General features: G+C 38.0%; 2 protein-coding genes across 2 annotated transcripts; both read left to right on the top strand.

The window, feature by feature from the left end:
- Positions 1 to 1,377: 1,377 nt before the first annotated feature.
- LOC145901575 (cathepsin Q-like) lies at positions 1,378 to 2,608 on the top strand. The gene is made up of 5 exons (XM_082989309.1): positions 1,378 to 1,452; positions 1,551 to 1,693; positions 1,756 to 1,912; positions 1,976 to 2,114; positions 2,284 to 2,608. The coding sequence occupies exons 1-4, from the start codon at positions 1,392 to 1,394 to the stop codon at positions 2,098 to 2,100; spliced, it is 486 nt and encodes a 161-aa protein (XP_082845435.1). The 5' UTR covers positions 1,378 to 1,391; the 3' UTR covers positions 2,101 to 2,114; positions 2,284 to 2,608.
- A 1,674-nt stretch (positions 2,609 to 4,282) lies between these two features.
- LOC145901572 (procathepsin L-like) lies at positions 4,283 to 5,878 on the top strand. Its single transcript, XM_082989305.1, has 6 exons — positions 4,283 to 4,373; positions 4,461 to 4,618; positions 4,772 to 4,948; positions 5,028 to 5,199; positions 5,262 to 5,403; positions 5,546 to 5,878. Exons 1-6 carry the CDS (start codon positions 4,295 to 4,297, stop codon positions 5,640 to 5,642), a joined length of 825 nt encoding a protein of 274 aa, XP_082845431.1. The 5' UTR covers positions 4,283 to 4,294; the 3' UTR covers positions 5,643 to 5,878.
- The last annotated feature ends 15,643 nt before the right edge of the window (positions 5,879 to 21,521 follow it).

The raw sequence follows: 21,521 nt of genomic DNA, 5'->3' as shown, positions 1-21,521 counted from the left end.
AATTTGTTTTTATCACTAGCCCTTTCTTTACTGTTCTTGTTTTCAGACATATTTTATATTGTGTTAGTTATAGGAACTGCGTTTATCATTAGTAACATGATTGAATGAGTTGCATGCAGCGGAGAACCGAGGGTGTACGTCCAGCACCACAAACCATCACAAAACATAAATGACAACTGATGACGTCGCTGCCGAGTTGTTGGTGCTGTTGTCACGTGATGTGACTCTGACGTGTTGCTTCGTGTTGTTGTAGGTCTGTCGATGTGGATCAAAGGAAACGTTCTGAGAACCGAGTTGGCGTTTGCGTTTCGATGGGTTTTGCTTTGGCCAGCAAAACCCATTTTTCTCCTCGTCCATCTGGACTTTGCTCTTCGCCGACAACAGCTGTTTGTATAGCTTGATGACGTCATCGCTCGACATGGTGTTCGATAACTACGTCACAAAAGACAAAAAAAACGCGTATAATTCGTTTTGCTTTGGCCAGCACGGCCGGGTGACCACCTTTCGTCACATGCAGCTTGTCGCAACCCATCACCTCTCAGTGCGACTGGCTGCGATCCTACGACAGATGGTGATTCTCCGTGAGGAAATCACCTTCATGGGCGCCTGATAACCTTCATGGTTTTATCTGTGCCCATGCCATTTCATTTCCTTGTATATTGTTGCTTTTTCGCAAAATAAACATGATTTGATTTGATATAGTGGCGCAACACATGGTGGAGATATGACGCAAGTAACACATGTCATATCGACATGCTAACCTTGCCTTGGCCAAATATTTATAGGTCAGATAACTCTCCTCGAACCTTCACATTACGGTTCCGTCGAACAAATCACTTACCCCAAGAAAGATCCGATGAAGGCAAAAAAATTTTTATTTTAGTTAAGACATTTCAGGTCGTATAAAAGAAAGCCACTTTTCGTCATTAAATAGATCGAAAAGAAAGAAAGGGGCAAAATAATGTGAATATTAATAGTATTTATGGCACCAATAAAAGCAAATATATAAAAATGCACGATTGCCATATCGAAATGGCAAGTTGCATTTGCAGAATGTCTCTGTGGATGCAACCCTACCACCTACTATTTCCTGATACCAGTAGTAATCTTTATCATTGGTGCATCTGTAGCGTTCAACCCATGAATGGAGTTACTTTTTCATTGTAACTAACGTCAGAGTGATACTAAACGTTAACGCATTGCAACGTGGGAAGCCATGACTTGTGTTATTTTTGCCGCTGACATCATGAATCCCACACCCACCGTTGTGTTCAACTACGTACGTTGTGAATGGATATGGTGAAATCATACGTCACATTTTCCCACATGCTGTTGCGAGTATATATACACATATATTAGATATCAGTGCTAAGATCTACAACCGCTAGAGAATGGACAGAAAGTTTGAAGACCACTTGGAGCAAGAATGGGCGAAGTGGACTGCAAAGTATGGTAAGTTTATATGTTAGTGGGAAAAATTTTAATTTGTTGAGAAATGTCGAGTGGTTTTGATACATGTGTCAACTAAATAATGTTAATCCCTCATGAAGAAAAAGTTTACACAAGCGAACACGACCTCCACGAACGAAGAAACATTTGGCGAAAAAATTGCATTGAAATTGAGGAGCACAACAAATTGTATGAGGACGGCATATTCACCTACCGCATTTCTCTCACTCGGTTTAGTGATCAGGTGAATGAATTACTTTTCTTTTGTTGTTGAAGAATATTTACTCATGTTTTTTCTCACATTAGAGACCTGAGGAATTATCATGGATGAGTGGTTTGATATCGTTGGAAACTTCCGGAGACGAAAAGGAGATGGAGAATGTTGTGGCGAATGTTGGACCAGTTGCTGTCGGTCTGTATGTTTCAAACCGGAGCAAATTCTTTCGCCATACCCACTATGAAGGTTCAATAAGTTCTGTTTTAAAAATAGATGGAAGTGTTGTATAACCTAAACCGTACACGTCAGATATATTTTACGATCCTGATTGGGAGAAGGCTTCTGACGGAAACGGCGATTCTCTGCGACATACGGTGTGTGTAGTAGGTTTTGGGAAGGATCCATTTAAACCACCTGGTGAAGACGAGTACTAGATTGTCAAGAACAGGTAGACAACCTATGCACTTACGAACTGTGTAGAGATATTATTATTGATCGATTTGTAGCCTTAAAGTTGTTATAAAGCATTGGAATATCAATAAAATAAATCAACCAAATGATTTTTTTTAAGATAATCATAATATGTTGCTGGAATTATTATATTTTTTTAAATTAAGTTGGGGAATAGATGACGAAAACGATTCGAATTCCGGTTATAAGAAAATCGCTAAGAACCGACGAAACAACTGCAATATTGCCGGGAGTTTCCGTTGCTGTGCTATGTATCCAGTCGGCGTGCATTCTCTCGGCCTGCCATAATTATTTTTGTAAATGTGCTGCTGAAAAACTCACGTTTGCCTGCAATTGTCATATGTATTTATGTATTTATATGTATTTATATGTGGTATTTATCAAGTGCTGTGGTTTTATTTCACCGAAATGTCATGTAGATTTATTATAAAATTACGATTTGTTGTAACTCCCCGCATTAAGATGTGTTGTGTCACGATTAAAAGGAAAAGTGTGCATGATTAAAAAGCTGGGAATTGTTATTTACTAATAAAAAAGGATAGAAGTTTAAATGTGAAATAAAACGAAAGTATGTAAAAAGAACCAAGAAGAGAAAGTGATATCAACAACCCGGTTTGGGTTGTACCAGCGAACAATGCATGATCGTCGGCGAATAAAAACCCAACGCATTCAAAAATTGAAAAATTGGGATCTAACCACAACTGCAGATACAGGCCTAGCGATCACTGTAACTTTCGTAATCATACTAGAAAAGAAGTAGCTTTTTACTACAGGATCAGCCTGGCCTTTGATCAGGAATATATATTTCGCCCCATGGGCATCTTCAGTTCCTTGCAGTAAACATAATAAAGGATGTTTTTGGTGTTTAAAAAAGAAAAAAACAACAATTTGTTTTTATCACTAGCCCTTTCTTTACTGTTCTTGTTTTCAGACATATTTTATATTGTGTTAGTTATAGGAACTGCGTTTATCATTAGTAACATGATTGAATGAGTTGCATGCAGCGGAGAACCGAGGGTGTACGTCCAGCACCACAAACCATCACAAAACATAAATGACAACTGATGACGTCGCTGCCGAGTTGTTGGTGCTGTTGTCACGTGATGTGACTCTGACGTGTTGCTTCGTGTTGTTGTTTTTCTGCCCGTTCAGTCGCATGTCTACCTCGGTGCTCCGCTGCATGTAGCTCATTATAGTACTTATGATAAACGCAGTTGATGGCATATTTGTTTTGGCTTTTCTATTTAAAGTAATCAAATCAAAAGTATGTTGCACCCAAGTTTGTGAACTATGGTGGGGAAAGTCACCATTTAATTAAACAGTTTGTTTGTTGTTTTTGATTTGTTTAGTGCAACAACAACTAACAACACGCTTAACACTGTGTCTTGAGTGTAACAAAAAGTAACAAAAAACACACACGCATTATAAGTAAGCAACATAGTTAATATGAATATAGCTTAATTGAGTTATAGCTTCGAAATCTCCCTCTTCCCCTCTCTCTCTCTCTCTCTCCCCCTCTCTCTCTCTCTCTCTTTGGGTTTGCCTGCGAGTTGTTCTTTGGGCAAGACCCCGTTTGCGAAATATTTTTTTTATTTTAAAATATAAAATCTTGTCAATGCAAATAAACGTTGATAAAATGAGTCAGTTACCACGGCTTCCTCCGACGCGACTCTACTGACACACCTCAAATGTAGGTGGAGAAAACTTAATCTCGCCAGCAACTGACGTGTGCGTTGGTGTACCTCATCATCAATGTTGGTCTAAGGAGAATACTATTTACAGCATAGTGGACATACCTTCTTTATGTTTTAAATTCGTTCTTAACTGGGTGTCTTTATTCCCTTCACGGTTTTCATCCTCAGGCGACGCTTTTTTAAATTGTTTTGGAACAAACAGCGTTAAGTGAAAGCCTTTTCCGCATTTTTGGTAACATTATTCATATGGTATTCTCACTATCCTCATAAAATAAGTTAAATAATGTTTAAATTTCTTTTACATGTAGTTAGCATTAAAGGTAAACCGTATTTGTTAATTCGTCGTTGGCATCATGTGATGGCATTGCAATGCGTGGGAAGGATTTATTCATACAAAGAACGCAGTCCATCAGCAGAAGGAGCATTACTTCACCGTCTGGTTAGATTTACACTGAGCAAAACTATGTTGCAAGTTGCGGCACCATTGGAGGATGGTTTGCATTTAATGAAGGACGAGGTTGTCGATCGGAGACATTTGTTGTGTAAGCTCTTTCAGATTGACCAAGTTTATTGCATATGGCGAATTTGGGAAACCAAACGTGTTAAGACGTTAAGATGTATATTTTTAGTTAGAAAATTTCAAGCTGCATTCGATGAGACAGAAATTGCACAAGTTGCACGTTCTTTGAAGCCACAGGAGAATTCCTATTTTGACTGGCGTGATTCTGGTTGTGTAACATCTGTACAGGATCAGATGCAACTCCCATGTGGCTGGATATTTGCTGCAGTAAGTATTTCGAATCACTAAAGTGTTGTGGGCAAAGTTTTAAATATTTACGGAAACTACCGCAAGTAAATAACTGTCAGTCAGTGGAATCATTCCATAAAAGTGCTTGAACAACTTGATTTGGTAAAACGGTAACTCTTTGTGTTTACACAGGTAGCAGCCGTTGAATCACATCATAAAATCAAGAACGGGAAATTGGTTAAACTTTCCGAACAACAATTAGTCGATTGCCTGGATAAAGGTGACAGACCAGGCAGGTTGGAATGGGCGTTTGATTATATCAAGGAAAATGGCATTACTCGAGATGATCTGTACCCTTATACTGGAAAGGTCGGTCAAATACTGTTTATCATTTACTCAGTTGTTAAAATCGCCCCCACATTACTAAATTTGAATAACGTTTGTACAGAAAGGAGTTTGGAAAAATGACTTAGAACCAGCGGCCCGTGTAGAAGAATGGAAGAAAATTACCCCTGGTGACGAACAGGAGTTGGAGAAAATTGTGGCTAAAGTTGGTCCAGTTGCAGTGAGTTTGGTTGCTTCCAGTACGCACATGTTTTATCGTCACACATATTATCAAGGTATGTCAGTGCAAGGAAAACCACAGAATCAATTTTCTTGATTAAAAACATTCGTCTTGCAGACATTTTTTACGATCCGAAATGGGTGAAGGGATTTAACCCTCAAAACAAAGATGCGTTGCGTCATGCTGTGTTGGTCGTTGGTTTTGGACGAGATCAGAGCAAACCACGTGGTGAAGACAAGTACTGGATTATAAAGAACAGGTATAAATTTTTCCTATACACTATTTGTAGGATATTTGAATTGGTTTTGTGCGCTTCATACAAAACTGTGGCAGTGAGAAATGCATTGACATAGTTTAAATGTCATTTTTATTGTTTGTCAACTTTTTATATACCTTCACAGTTGGGGAATCGACGACGAAAACGGTTACATGAAAATCGCCAAACACAGAGCAAATAATTGCAACATTGCTGGGTGTGCCTTGTATCCCGTGGTATAAGAAACCGGAAAATTTTTCATGGATGAGCAAATAGATGCAACAAGATTGTTTCACCGATCAGTTTCTGTTTGCTAAAATTATTTCTTCGTTTCCCACCAAAAGTTCTTTTTCGGTCAATATTTTGTGCATTAACTATTTGCACAACTTGGGGAAACCCACTGTTGTCGGTATGATTCATGTATATCATGTATGTACGTGTTGTATAACTAGAAGGTTCAAAATGTTTTTATTTCAAAATTGGCAAAGGCAACGTTAAAATGGCCTCTAAGTTACCCAGTTGTAAATACACCAAAATAAAATCTGAAAACTGCAATATATCTGTGGTAGATTGGTAGTTTGGAATGGAGGTAAATTACATCGAAGATTGGATCACCAATTTTCTGAAAGAACAAACGTCCTTTTTCAAGACAAAATTTAAAAGCAAAATTAGAAAGTAGTGTTTACCGATCGGTGGAACCCGTTCCACTAGTGGTACGCGACGGCATTTTGGGTGGTACTCGAGCAACTTTCCGTAATTTACGGATATGGTTCGAATTGGAAAATTTTGTTTTCGAAAAGCACACTCACTCGTGCTTTGGGTACAACACCACACCATTTGCACACTATACTGTGGACAAACCAAGGCAAAATTAGACTACAAATTCACTTAAAGTATATTGGAACCAAATCCTGCTGGCAAACGCAAAGTAAACATCCGATTTTAAACACTCCTAAGGAATATCATCATGAGGTTTTCAGGCTTGGCAGCCCAGGCAATGCAGTGGCTGATCCAGCTGGGCTGCATTGCCTGGGCTGCCAAGCCTGAAAACCTCATGATCGCGATACGTTAGCTGTGATCGCCAAGCAAGGACCTGCGCAGTGGGGCGATCCTGCCTATCATGCTATTGCATGAAATATTACTGCGTCTCCTAAGGAATATCAAGAAATAACTGAATACTGTCCTTTATTATTCCCTTGAAGTAGCCATGTCTTTCAGCGACATCCACAGATTTCAGTTTCGCGGCACCTTTTAGGTGTTTGTTATGCGCTTCAAAAATAGATCCTGGACTCTTACGCTGGTCACGAATAACAATTGCATGACTTTTAGTTCAACCCACAGGATCCGCACTAAAAGATAATAGAAATGGTATGGAGGTTTTTTGCATAGGATGAGCGTAGTTCCATTTGTCGTAATTATGTTCACTTCTTGGTGATTGTTTACAGGCTAATTACCGAAACAATTTCATCACTACATAATCTGCAAAACGGTTTTACAAACCACTTAACACCAATAATTATTGTCTACAAAGCTTGCAGCAGAAACTTTAACTTATACAAGATAATGCAATAGTTTTTCTTGTTTTTGTACAACAAGCACATTCAAATATGGCGCCATAAGTATTTAGTATACTGCTGTAATTGCGACATAGCCAATATGATTAACACAAGGAACGCGAAAACATGTTTCATTCACAAACACATCTGCTTCATATTGCAACACCTTTATGTTGTGCACGTGTTATTCAATGGCCTACACTGTAAATGAAAAAGGTGGAACGTTTTTCAGTTCCACCTTTTTGTGGGTAAATTTATTCAATCCACCTTTTTCTGAGGGTAGATACATTACAACAACGTTAATTTTCCATATTTTCCACCTTCTTTACAGAAATAAAAGGTGGAATTTAGCAGAGCACCTTCTTATAACGGCAGTTTATAACCTCAGGACAAACTTCTCGAAAAATTATTTAAGTTTTTCTACCCCACTCGTGTCGTTTTCGTTGTCACCATATTTTTTCCTTATGATAAGCAATGTGGAGCCAATAATATGAATTTGTGTATAAGCTGCAGACAGATGGCCACTGTTTCGACCTAAAAGGTCTCATCAGTGCAGCTGGTGTGACTATCAGACGACTTTGCTGACCAAACGGCCAAGCAAAGACTTCCACTTTGTGGTGACTATACAGTCACCGTCATCCGTTGGGCACCAAACTAGGTGCAACCTTACGGAGCAAACAAGGTGGAAACACTACGGCCAAGCAAGCTCAACCAATAGTGCCGTCAGGCCCCGTGTCACAATAATCATATGATAAGCAATGTGGAGCCAATAATATGAATTTGTGTATAAGCTGCAGACAGATGGCCACTGTTTCGACCTAAAAGGTCTCATCAGTGCAGCTGGTGTGACTATCAGACGACTTTGCTGACCAAACGGCCAAGCTGCACTGATGAGACCTTTTAGGTCGAAACAGTGGCCATCTGTCTGCAGCTTATACACAAATTCATATTATTGGCTCCACATTGCTTATCATATGATTATTGTGACACGGGGCCTGACGGCACTATTGGTTGAGCTTGCTTGGCCGTAGTGTTTCCACCTTGTTTGCTCCGTAAGGTTGCACCTAGTTTGGTGCCCAACGGATGACGGTGACTGTATAGTCACCACAAAGTGGAAGTCTTTGCTTGGCCGTTTGGTCAGCAAAGTCGTCTGATAGTCACACCAGCTGCACTGATGAGACCTTTTAGGTCGAAACAGTGGCCATCTGTCTGCAGCTTATACACAAATATTTTTTCCTTGGTTAAGATTTTTTTTCCAATTCCCTTTTTCGGAATTTTATTGTTTTGGAATAATGAAAAGTTCGGCAAGTGTTAATTATTAGTATTATATGATAGTAAAGATGCATGGTTTCACCACTGATCTCTATTAAACATAGAGGTCACTGGATTTCGCAGATACATTTAATGCAAGTCACATCATCCGGGTTATAAATAATAAAGCTTAATAAGCACATCCGGGTCATTACTTTGACATTAGCACAGGTCATTTTGTCGCCAGCGTAAGCGTAATCATAACTGAACGTGCCAAGGAGAATCCAGTTGGGTAAGTACAGTTGGTGTTTATAACTTGGCGAGCCGGCACTTAACGCGATTGGCACGACAAGGCACGTCCTATTATTTATTTATTTATTTAGAAAACTAGTAGCACAACCCGTGTATTACAAAAGCTAAAGTATTCCGTTTAACAGCACGATGCCAATTCCATGTCCATTAGAATCGTGCTCTGTCACAAGTTCTTCCGTGCAACTTTTGTTGCACCATCTGAGAATAGAGCATAGTAAAAGAGAATACCAATGTGGTCTTAAATGCAAAGTAGGAAATTGTGTAGCAAGATCCTCCTCCTATCATGCATACCGAATGCATTTGTACAGACATCATGACTTACGACATAACAGTGCATCTAATAATACAACCATTAATAACCATGCAAGTATCTCTGCACGTATTGATGCAACTAACAGAACAACTGTTGATGATGCAATGGAATCTGATGTTGAATCTGTACACCACACATCACAGTTAAGTTTGTCATTTCAGAATAAATTTGCTTTATTCTGTTTAATGTGTCGGGAAAAGTTTACTTTGCCCATTTCGGTTTTTAAATCCATTATGGATGGAGTTGTGGGGCTTTTGGGTGCATACCATGACAGTTTACCATACTGTGTCCCTGATGTTGAACTAATGTGGGACACCTTAAAGAGTGAAGCAAATTACAGAAGATTTTGCCAGACTGTAGGATTTGTTGAATCTTTAACAATTTCACTTGACGAAGGTATTTCATTTCAATACGTTCCAATTTTAGAAACCATGAAAACTTACCTATCTCATGTTGATGTGCTTTCAAGTATGTTCAAGTCAAATAATAGAGATTCATCCATACTGTGTGACTATTCAGATGGAAACACATTTTCTTGTGATAAATATTTTCAAGGCAACAGGGATTTTTTGAGAATCCACTTATACTGTGACGAATTAGAACTATGTAACCCAATTGGTAGCTCACGTGGGATACACAAGATATTGTGTTTTTATTATACTGTTGGAAACATAGAACCGAAATACAGGTCTAATTTAAGGAACATTCACTTGTTAATAGTGGTTAAAAGTTCAGCTATCAAAAAGTTTGGTTACAAACCAGTGCTTAAAAGACTGGAAGACGACCTTTTACAACTCGAACAATGTGGCATAAACATTGTTTTGCCTGATAAATCTTCGAAAATTTTTTTTGGAGGATTAAGCACGATATCTGCAGATAACTTAGGAAGTCATGACATAGGAGGATTCAGAAGGTGTTTCAGCAGTGGTAATATTTGTAGGTTTTGTTTGTGCGAGTACAATGATATAAAAATAAAGCATCATGAATCCCAGTTTTGTGTTCGCACGACTGAAACCCATTTGTACCACATGCAATCAGTAGAAGAAGATCCACTTATATCTGTGTATGGAGTGCGATCTTTCCCACCGTTTTCTTCCTTGCAATCATTTTCAGTGCTAGATTCACTTCCACCAGATATTATGCACGATCTGTTTGAAGGAGTCATCCCTGCTACAGTCAAAGCAGTTATAAATTGTCTAATTAATGAAAGGATTTTGGCCCGAAACCAGGTTCAAATTGATTTGTCCAAATTTAAGTTTGGTAACAGTGACATAAAAAACAAGCCAACTGCATGGATAAGGGGGACTGGGCAAAGCGCAAGTGCATCCCAAATGTGGTGTCTATTTAGAGTTTTACCATTTTTAATAGGAAATCGTGTACCAAAGGAATGCCTTGCTTGGAAGGTCTATTTGCTTTTGGCAAAAATTTGTGACATAGTTATGGCACCTGAAATTGCTCCAGGTTGGATTAGTTATTTGGATTCACTTGTGCATGAATTTTATTTGATCTTCATAGATTTTGCACCAACCTACATTACACCAAAATTCCACCATTTGTTGCATTACCCTCGAATGATTTTTAAGTTTGGACCACTACGGAGACTATGGTGTATGCGCTTTGAAGCATTTCATCAAATACTTAAAAAAGTGATAAGACAGTCTCACAACTACCGTAATGTTTGTCGCACCATTTCCAACAGAGTCCAGCTCAGAAAATGCTGGGAACAGTCAGAAGCTACTTGTATGTGTGACCTACCGATTATTGTCAGAGAAAGTAGTGCAAAATTTTCCTCAACTTAAAGTTTTGTGCAACTTAGATAATAACATTGCTACTCTTACAGTTGCAAGTGAAGTTCACATAGACTGTGGACATTACAAAATTGGTGATATGTACGTAATTGACATAATTAACAATGAGTATGTGTTTTTTGAATGTGAAAACCTAATACATAATAATTGTTGGCTAATGTTGGGGAAAATTTGGTGTGTTGAGCAATTTGATTGTCATTACCATTCATACCATGTTTCTCCTACTTCACATTGGCATTTACTGGAGGTAGGAAAAGAATTGTGTCAACATGCTCTTGATGTGTATAATGTTGGTGAACGGCAGTTAATACGAATGCGTTACTCCATACCGTGTGAGGAAACTAGTGCTGAATAATGTGTTCTATTTTAACCTTATTTGTATGTTGTAGCGAACACAGTGTATATTAATATGAAAATTGTAATATTGGAAATTTTCATATTAATATTATTGCCCTATATTGTACTACCTGTATGGTGTGACGTGCTTTTACCACAGCATTATTCCAAAACTGGCATTGAGGATAACGGAAAAATTTTTTTATTACTTTTGCAAGGCCAGCATTTTTATACATACATATATACTGACTGATGAACACTTTTTACATGTACGAGATATGAGCCAATTACTTTTTGAAGGCCATACAGCTGAGCCGTTATTTTATATATATACGCGCATTTTTAAGTCGCATGCGGGTCGTTCTTTCCTGAACACACACTTACACATACTTATTTTTTCTATCGACCCAAGAGAAAATGCAAGCATTTGTTGCGCAAGCTATAATGCGATGGAATTGTGGTACACTATAATTTCAAATCTATTTTTTTTTTTCTAACGCAGCACGCAATTTTCATAAACGCCTTATTTTGTGAATATACTCTTCTTCTTTGTTTGTATTTTTCAGTACAACAAATTGAACCATGAACTGTACAAGCTTACGAACCCTGCGAGACCACACCAAACATCGGATTCAATAACAACGTTGACGCAACTTGTGATCGTTTATTTCACATACATCAAGCAATTTTATTTTTGTGTGTGTTGCGTCGGTTTTGGAATTGATTGCGACTATTACCTTTGTTACCAAAACTTTGGTGTGGTTTTAAATTGATAATGAAACATTTCGCACGAAAGGGCAAGTGTAGCGAACACAGTGTATATTAATATGAAAATTGTAATATTGGAACTGTTTATATTCGTGACCGGGTTTCCACGTACAAAGGTCAAACTAAACGTGGTAGAGTAATAATTACAGACCTTTAAACAACGACCGCCCTGGCTCTAAAACAATAAAGGACTATAAAGTGCTGTAACCTGTTGTTCCGCCCTGACATGCCTAGCGGGCACTTGTGACTTGTGTTCATGCTTTATATGGGCCACATTGGCTTGCATGATTATTCCATTCTACTTGTGGTTTCATTTGGACTGCTGCGTACGTTTCAGCCATCTTAATACAAGATTGATTACCTGATTGGTGTCGGATTACGGAGTTTACAGAAGAACACGCATTAAAACGCAACAATGTACAACAGTGCTTTCCAACCAGAGTCTGCATGTTTATTGTCCTAAATGTGCTTTAATTGATTTTTAAACTGTTCAAACAACACAGTGTTTAGCTGCAGAGAAAAGTGCACACACTGTTTCAACCTAAATGGTCTCATTGCAGCTGGTGAATGTTGCGCTCAACCAGCTGGTAAGTCAGCCAGGTACAAATTCTGCCACTTTGTGGCTGTACAATCTGTTGAGTACACATGAGTACTGAATAGACTGTACTACCACAAAGTGAAATATTTGTTCTCAGCTGGCTTACGAGCAAGTCCAGTGCAACATTCACCAGCTGCAATGATGAGACCTTGCATGTTGAAACAATGTGTGCAGTTTATTGTTTATAATATTTAAAACTTTGGGAAACATCTTTTTATGTCTTTTATTTTATAAAGTGAGCTTTCCAGCCTGTTAAGTTTCCTATTGAGTACTTTTACTTGTTTGATGTGTGTGGTTTGTTTTCAAAACAAACATGAGTCTTGACTAATTAATGTCTTCACCATTGTAGAAGTTTAGTATTTATACAAAATGTATCACATAACCTATCAAGATCCAAGAGGATTTTGAATTCAAATTTGAAAACTTGTGGTGTTGAACCTGTTGAAAAATTATTTGGAATAAAGTTGGAGAACCGCATACTCCAGTTCTTCGACACTACGTTTGAAGATTGGGTTGACTGTGAAGGCAATATACCTGAACCCCCTGCAAAGTTGAGGGTTGTTGATGGTGGGAGATATTAAACTGAGATATTTTGTGGCTTGTAATCTACATTTTTGTTTGTAGGTATTAATGTTGATACATCCTCCATAGTTGGTTCAGAAGCAACTGTGCCAATATCTTCAGAGTCCGATTTGTCATTTGAACTGCCAACTTCAAGCACCAAAAAGTGGCCACTTACTCATGAATTGCCTGCATTTCCCTCGGAAATTAATGAAGCAATAAAAAAAATGCAATTCGGCCATCCAGTACCCCCAGGCCTTCGGAGAAAAATTGTGAATATTTTGTACCACGACTTGTCTGCCCACACCATGTAAGTGTTGCACTTTAGTTCAAACTAAACTTAACATTGTTTGTGTGCTATGTATGTTGTTAAGGTACCCAGAGAGGCAACAATATAACAGTGTACTTCAAGGTTTGATTGACAAATACCCTGTGTTACGGGACCGGTTTTCAGCAGGATGCCATTATGTATGAAAAATCCTATTAGTCAAGCAATTTGTTATTCATTTTAACATTGGCCATACTTTAGGCCCTGTGGAAAAATTCTTTAATAAATAAGTTCAAGGATAACAGAAGGAACCTTACTACCTCCGATTATCGGAATAAAATGAGGCTAAAATATGGGCATGAAAAACGAAAAGAAGTTGAAGTTAGCAATGAGGAATTTAGCAAGAGGAGAAAGACTGATTTGGTTTGTTGTACATGTAAGTCATATTTTTGTGAAAGTTTGACTGTAGTTTTTGCATTTTAGAAAGAAAACTTTGATACAATGCAAGGTGAAAATGAAAGTACTTTGCATTCGCACAAAAAATGGTTGCTAAATGAGTCAAAGAAAGCCAATCCCTCATTGGAAGGCATTGAGGACAGAATGAAGCGCACCTTTAGTCATAGAAGGATAGATATAGTAAGAGGCAAAGCAGTCAAAGATGTTTTGGAGGAATATCCACCACTAAAAAAACTTCGCTGGGTACGAGGTTTCATCACTAACTTTGTGTAATGTTAACCAAAATAACCATTACTGTTAAACAGGTAACAAATGAAATGGAAATGTTAATCAAAACCCAATTGGCTGTTCAAAATGAGGAAATACTGTTCAAGTCATTCAGATATATCAAATGGAAGAATGTGACCGAAGCTATAAGGCAGCTTTCAAGTTAGTTTGTGCTTTTCCATTTTCACAAACTGCACAGTTATAAAACACTGGAAATAATCACAATTTTTGGGGCATTATAATAACACAGTGGCTTTTTATAAACTGTTAACACAATTATTTCCAACAACAATGTTATAATGTCATCCCAAAAAGTTGTGACCATTTCTGTACTGTTTTTATTATGCTGGCCATTGACCTTCTATGAGACAAACAAAAATCAGTATTTTACCACACTGTGGGTCATTACAAATGTTTTTTTTGTCGTGAGAATTTAAAAAATATTAATTGTGAAAAATAAGGGTTGCTTTAAAAAGAAGTTTGAAACGGCTGATCTAAAGAACAATATTTTAAAGGTGAGGACAGCAATTATTTGGCCTTACCCACGATCTTCAATGAAAATGTAGAAGATCTTGTGGCAATTGATAAGGTAAGCTCTTTTGCAACTGTGTAGAAAAGATATTTTATTTGCTGTTTTTCTTCTAGGATGCCAAGACACCATATCCAACTATATTGTTTTGTTCGGCTACAAAAACAATAACTGTTTCAGTGGACGGGTGCATGATACAAGATGTTTTGTCTGTTCAGTCTGCTATAATGCTAATAATGTCGCTACACTGGATATTTGACATCAATTTTTCGCCATCGTTAAACAAATGTCTCACCTTCTTGGCTGTTTATGTGTACAAATTGCCAAATGTCAGACCACCACTGTCGGTGGTTCGTTTCGTCAACAAATTGTGACAGCAGTGGCAAACCAATAAAACTAAGTAAAATAAGTGGTGTGCAACAAATGAATTACAAGTAAAGGCAGTTTCAACCTAACCACCAACATAAAAAGGTGTTTTGTTGTTGATATTTCCACCAAATTTAGGTGGTTAAAAAACTCACTTTAAGGGTGGAATTGTCTCTTTCACCCTAAAGGTGGAAGTGGTGAACCACCAAAAAGGTGGCATATACCACCTTTTTTGTTAACAGTGTACACATTCACGTCACGTCACATAATCCCACTTGTTGTTCGGCCACCAAGTTATATATTCCATATGCAAGTATATACGTTACCACTTTATTTGTTTGAAGGTTGAGTGAAACTTGACAATGAACGCGGAAATTCATGCAGAGGAAGAGTGGGAAACTTGGACAAAACAATTCGGTAAGGACATTGTTGTGAATCTGCAATGAAACAACTGTTGATGGAATTTTGTATGGCGTCTACAGGAAAAACTAAAACAAAAAGAGAACTCGAGAAACGGAAAGCGATCTGGCAAAGTAATTTTCAAACGTATTTGTAACAAGTGGATGACTGTGATGTTCACAATCGCATTAGACGCCCATTTCTTAACAAATTTAGCGATTATGTAAGTCTTAATTTTTCCTATGTTTAAAATATACAGTACTTTATACAGTAAGATAAATATATACTTTTAATTACATCTTAGCATATATTCATGTCGAATGGAGGGAATACTTTTGTATTTACTGGTCATCATAAATCAACTGCATAGTTTTTCAACTTGTAGCAAATGAGACAAAAATTGTGTTTGTTTCTTGTGGTATTTCAACAAGAAACCGGAAGAATTGTCATGGATGAGCGGATTGATACCCGAAGAAATTTTATGTGATTCTTGCGCACCATTAACACCTACCGCAGAACCTGATCCCGATCCTCAACTACCCATTTGTCAGGAACCCAACCCTGAAAACGTTGACTGGCGGGGACACGGTTGTGTAACATCCGTGCAAGACCAAAGATTCCTGCCCGCTTGCTGGATATTCAGTGCAGTAAGTGTTCGCGTTAAAAGCTTAACTGGTATAACTACTGTGGTTTAAATATGCAGGTAGCAGCCGTTGAATCCCATTACAAAATAAACAACGGAGAATTGTTCAAACTTTCTGAACAACAATTAGTTGATTGTATCGAGAAGGGTGGAAAAGTTGGTCGCTTGGAATGTGCGTTTGATTACATTAGAAGCAAATCGATTGCTCTGTGGGATAAATACCCGTATACGGGAAAGATTAGAAGTTTACTTTAAAATATTTACAGTATTCGGACATTCGAAGAAAACATTAAACATTTGAAAAAAAATTAAAGTAGGTCTACCTTACATTAGCGGCAAAAAATATATTGTTATAGGAAAATGTTGGTGAAATCCTTTCATGTATAATTTTCCTCTTTTGACGTGGACTTGACATTTTTATGGCAACTGAATAACTATATTGAGACAAAACGCACCTGGACGCAGAAAACCTTTAAAAAAAACTTTTCCCTTGAATAAATAACAAAACCTATCAGTTATGAGGAAGGTTGGAAACAATCGTAACAAAGTAAAGCAGTTCGTAATTTTAAACGTTTTTATTTACCAGAAAGAAGCTTGTAAATTTAGCATAAGACGAGTAGTTGGGATGCAAGGATGGAAGGAAATCACAGCAGGAGACGAACAAGAACTTGAGCATGTTGTAGCAAAGATTGGTCCGGTTGCTGTGGGATTGACTGCTTCAAGTTATGAGAAATTTAAAAACCATACTGACTACAAAGGTGCGCTACCTATGTGTATGACTGGACATTCATGACAGTTGCGTTTGCTTTTACAGAGATACTTTATGACCCTGATTGGGAAAATAGTTATAATCCATTGCACAAAAACCCGTTTCATCATGCAGTGTTGGTCGTTGGTTACGGACGAGATAAACCTAATGTACTAGTTGTAATCGAAAAGTAAAGTCTTTCACATTAAGGTGATCGTGCCCTGTGAAAACTATGTCTTTCGATTTTGCGCACCTGTTTTCGCACAATAGCAAGCAAATAAAACGTGATTCAAATAAAATTCTAAACAATTTCACTTGCGCCTGTAGGGGTAAAATATATGTTGCCAATGCCTGGGCGATCCCATGAAGTTTATCACCAAACTAATTATTTCATTGAACTTTATTGATCTTTAGTTGGGGCGACAAATCCGGAGACAAAAAAGATCCGAATTCTGGAAACAAAAAAGATCCGAATTCTGGTTACAAGAAAATCGCTAAAGATCGAGAAAACAGTTGTAATATCGCCGGTTGTGCGATGTATCCAGTGGGAGTATTTCATGTTGATATTTCCCAGTAGGAAACAAGAGCAACTTCGCAAAGCTACGACCCTGATCCTCAATAAAAATGTCTTTTATGTAATATCATCGATTTTGTACCTACAAATATCTGCATATTGTTATTTACACGGCTCATTACATTTATACAGAAAAATACAATCTCATGGCTTTGGTGTTGAGGGAGATCTTCGTTCACGACGCTCGAGATTGAATTGAAATATATCAGATCTTAATTACACGTGTGAGAGCTGGAAAGTGAATGTATGCTATAAAGCTGTAATAAAAACAGCAGTTTAATCGATGGTTAACGGATATGCCTTTGAAAAATGGGTAACATTGAACAGAGTCAGACCCTTTTATAAATAAACAAACACAAATAGTAATTCCGCCCATTAACTTAATGTGTAGTTGGACGGAGGTAGAGGCAAATACCCTCCTGGAAGATACAATAGGTGTTGTTGTGGCAAACAACGCGCACAGAACGTCGCGTGGCGGCGCTATATTGTGAAGCCGCCACGCGACGTTCTGTGCACGAATCATTGGAAACATGCAAATAATACAAAGTTATTATTACCGTGGTTATTCCAAAGATTTGTGGCAATTGTCACAAGCAGTGTCCAAAAAATACAAATGTGCTTTCTACAAAAACACGTGTCCATTGTGTACTTGCTCAGTTTTCTTAGTGCATCCACCAAGCGTGCTTATTTGTTTATTACATACAGACTATTGGTTGTATGGCACTGCACTGGTCGATTTTAGATCAAACACCTTTACGAAAATCACACAAATCCTCAAAAAGGACGAAATTCTAAAAAAGCGGAACGCTTGTTTTTTAGAACTTTCATGTATAGATGGGGTTGATTTCCCGAATATAATATCTTAGCAAATAGTGATGCAGCGATACACTGCAAGGGTGGTACACGCTCCATAGCAAATGCTGGGACAGGAGTTAAGTATACCAACATCAGTAAAGCCAACAATTTATCTGGAGAAATCTGACCCCATTTCTGATGATCTTGACCCAAAACTTCCTGTCTACGGATTCACTGTAGTAAGTTTTGTGGGACTTCAATGGCAGGGAGAGTCATTAATATTGCGAGCAGTTTGCTGTGTGACAACGCGTTTGAACCGTCGGTGCAGAGCTTGGACGAATCTTTTCTGGTGAGAGCAGCAATTTGTCATTGTATTTCTACGTTTTGGTTAATTCCATACAAGGTTTCATCCACCAACATCCGATAACGTAGGCTTTACGTATGTGTAAATCAGTCTTTCCCTCCTGTAAATTTTCCATATATCAGCGGATGCATTGATAAATGCAGATGGTATTGAGTGGTTTTGTTAAAAAAAACATTCAAATGTTGCTGATGGTGAATAGTTATACCTCAAAACGTTAGTTACAAGCACAGATCGGTAAAAAGCATGTTTTGTTTGCTTTAGATTTTTACTACTAAAGATGAAATGTTGCTTTCTATTTTAATGTTTAATAGCTTGCTGTTTTATGGTTAGTTTTAGCGACTGAATTGTAAAAATTAGGCGAGCAAGTAAAGGACTGAAACGACAAACGATTCTTCGCGTTGTTGGTGTAACAATGTTTTTAGTTTGGTTTATTCATTAAAAGTTTTACACAACTGTGTTCACGCCTTTACATGCAGGTTCTAAAATAGTTAATTGCTTTCAACGTCAGACCGATGTTAACTGCGACTTCTCTGTTATTTGAAGATTTGCTTGAACCCACACAACGCAAGTGGTAAATAATCAAGCCTACTATTCGTGGTTAAGACGATATTTTGTCTCATTCTGCATTTATCGTTGTTGTAGTTGTTGCCAACGCGAACCCCATCCTTTTAATAAATGGCGCTTTCTTGCTATACGAAAGCATAGCTTAAGCGAGCGAATTAACTTGACTTCTGTATTGATGACGAAAGCAACCTTTGACTTAGCTGGTCTGGTCCCTCCAAGACCAACAAGTCACAGTTTTTGCGAGTGAGAAACCTTCAGCAAACAAAGGCAGTGCGCCACTTACTTCACAACCACCGTCTGCGTATTGTTTACATTCCAAACAGTTTACGCTTTTGAGTGAGAAATTGTTTCAGTTGTATGGATTCACCAGTGAGTAACCAAGCATGTCAAAGTGTGGTACCACTCCTTACTCATTACGTCACAATATAAAGTAATCACTGCCTCAAACAATGTATGACTGATGTGGACACAGCTTCAAACAAACAAACTTTAAACAAAGGCATGTTAGGTTTCCTACAACCTTGATATGGGAAAGGTTTTGTGACATTGTTTTCTTTACCAACAATATCTTTCCAAAGCCGTGCGGTAAACATGAAAGCGACGTCTGTTGTAGAAAGGCAGGAAAAAACATATAGCATGTTTACCTATAACAACCTGTATTTTTAGTTGCCAAATGGAAATTTAAAATTTTAACTCTCTGTTCTACAGGTAATACAATATTACTACACCTCAATTGATGATTTCAGCAACAGCTGACCTCGTGTTTCACATAATTATTCCAACACCAACATCCTATGCTACAGCATTCAACTAAGTTTGGCAAACAATTTTTTTCTTGTCCTTCAAAACCTAAAATCATTCTTGGAGAACATATATTGAGCTTGTTTGTGATCAAGGTTTGCTTGCTGCAATCTTCACTTGAGAACGAATAAAGGAATCAAGACGCTTTTACAAAGTAACAGTTTCCTCATAAATTCTGCCCAAGTCAACGGCTGTGAATTTAGTTCCGCATTTTCGTTGGGCGCTGAGAGAGGAAATACTGGGGGTTCCGCTTGGCTGAGCAGCTGATATTTGTTGCGTCACAATATAACCGCAGACAAACCGAGTGAGTCGACGGCGGAAAGATTGGCGATATATTGTTGGAAATTTCCACTTTTGTATGTTTCACCTTTGATGAGTTTCGCGATAACAACTGAAACACCTGTTTTCCGTTTTCATTCTTCCAAGATAAAAGGAACAAGGGATCCTAAAATAGCGAGTTAACCATATTTTGAATGCAGATAACTTTACTGTTTTACATAGTAGCGGATTGAGATATTTACACGGCATTGTTCGTAGTCCGACCATTTTAACGATTTAAAAATATACAAGTTCCAACCAAGGTTGTTTGTTATTTAGGACATGATAATGTACATGTCACCTTGTACTGAGTGCTTGATTTGTTGATTCAAATAGTATGTTGTACCTTAAAACCGTTAAAAATGTTCTTTCAGTTAATCTGGTGTGTGCGCATGTTTGCATTGTTTTAAGTTTTGCCCTTGCCCACAGTGTCCTGTTTATTGTAAGGCCTCAGCAACATCTTGTATTTTGTTCATCATTATCTTGGGTTGATAAAAATTACATGTGTCCTGGGTAGGTGAACTGTTGTTATAGCAACCCACCGATCACGTGGTCATCACAAAACTTTCTTCACTCGTCACGCATCACTGCTCGCTCGTGCTTTGTTTGGATCGAGGTTCTGGCGACGGTTTTGAAGTCTTGGGGGTTGACCAGATTGGAAAAAATGACGTGACGAATTATCCTCCGAACAGAATTTTCAAAATCGGTCAAAAATCCGCCCAATTTTTGTGATTTTGCAATCAATCCGCGCACAAATTATCAATCCGCGCAAACATTATTAATCCGCGCACAAATCGCTTCGAGTCTTGCAACACTGGATGACTTTTCCCCAAGATCCCAACTGTTCTGTGCCATTGTTCGGTTTGAAGGCTGTTTGGATATGCTTCACTGACCTGCGCGTTGATTTTTTCTCTCCTTCTCTCGAAGATCACGGACAACGAAAAAAGGACAAGGCCGAGCGGGGCGAATGTAATATTTGCCAACTGTACTTTATAATGGCCTAAAATACGCACATCACACATTCGTTAAATTTGGAAATCCATTACGATCTACGATTTGGTGTTTTTTATTGAAAAAACATACGCTTTTGAATTCTTGTAACTGAAAAAACTGTATTGGGTTTTAGCTGCGTGCCAGAAAGAAGATCAGCAATAAAACATTGAACAGTTCCTAGAGCAAAAAAGTTGTGACCACTGTACTCCAACTCGCTACCCACCCACTAGCTTTCGCCACCCGTGCCAACTACGCCAAGCCGTTGCAGCTCACAGCCGCTTAAAAAACGCATGGTCTTGTTTATGTAATGGTTGAACCGACACTGCGCGTTGCCAAGCATTGGTTGCACGGTAGAACAGCGAATTTCAATTTTGCTAATTCAAGAAGTTTTTGCTATTGGAAAACTTATGATGGAACGGAATACGTGAACTTTTGTGTATTTAATGCGTGGAGTGTTCATTAAATGTTGAAAAACAATCTTGAATCTTTACCAATGCAAACGTAGACATATTTTCACCAAATCATGATGTATG

Source organism: Ascidia mentula, chromosome 5, assembly GCF_947561715.1.
Source record: "Ascidia mentula chromosome 5, kaAscMent1.1, whole genome shotgun sequence".
Lineage (NCBI taxonomy): Eukaryota > Metazoa > Chordata > Ascidiacea > Phlebobranchia > Ascidiidae > Ascidia > Ascidia mentula.
The sequence above is the reverse complement of the archived record's forward strand: the minus strand, read 5'-3'. Positions and strand labels throughout refer to the sequence as shown.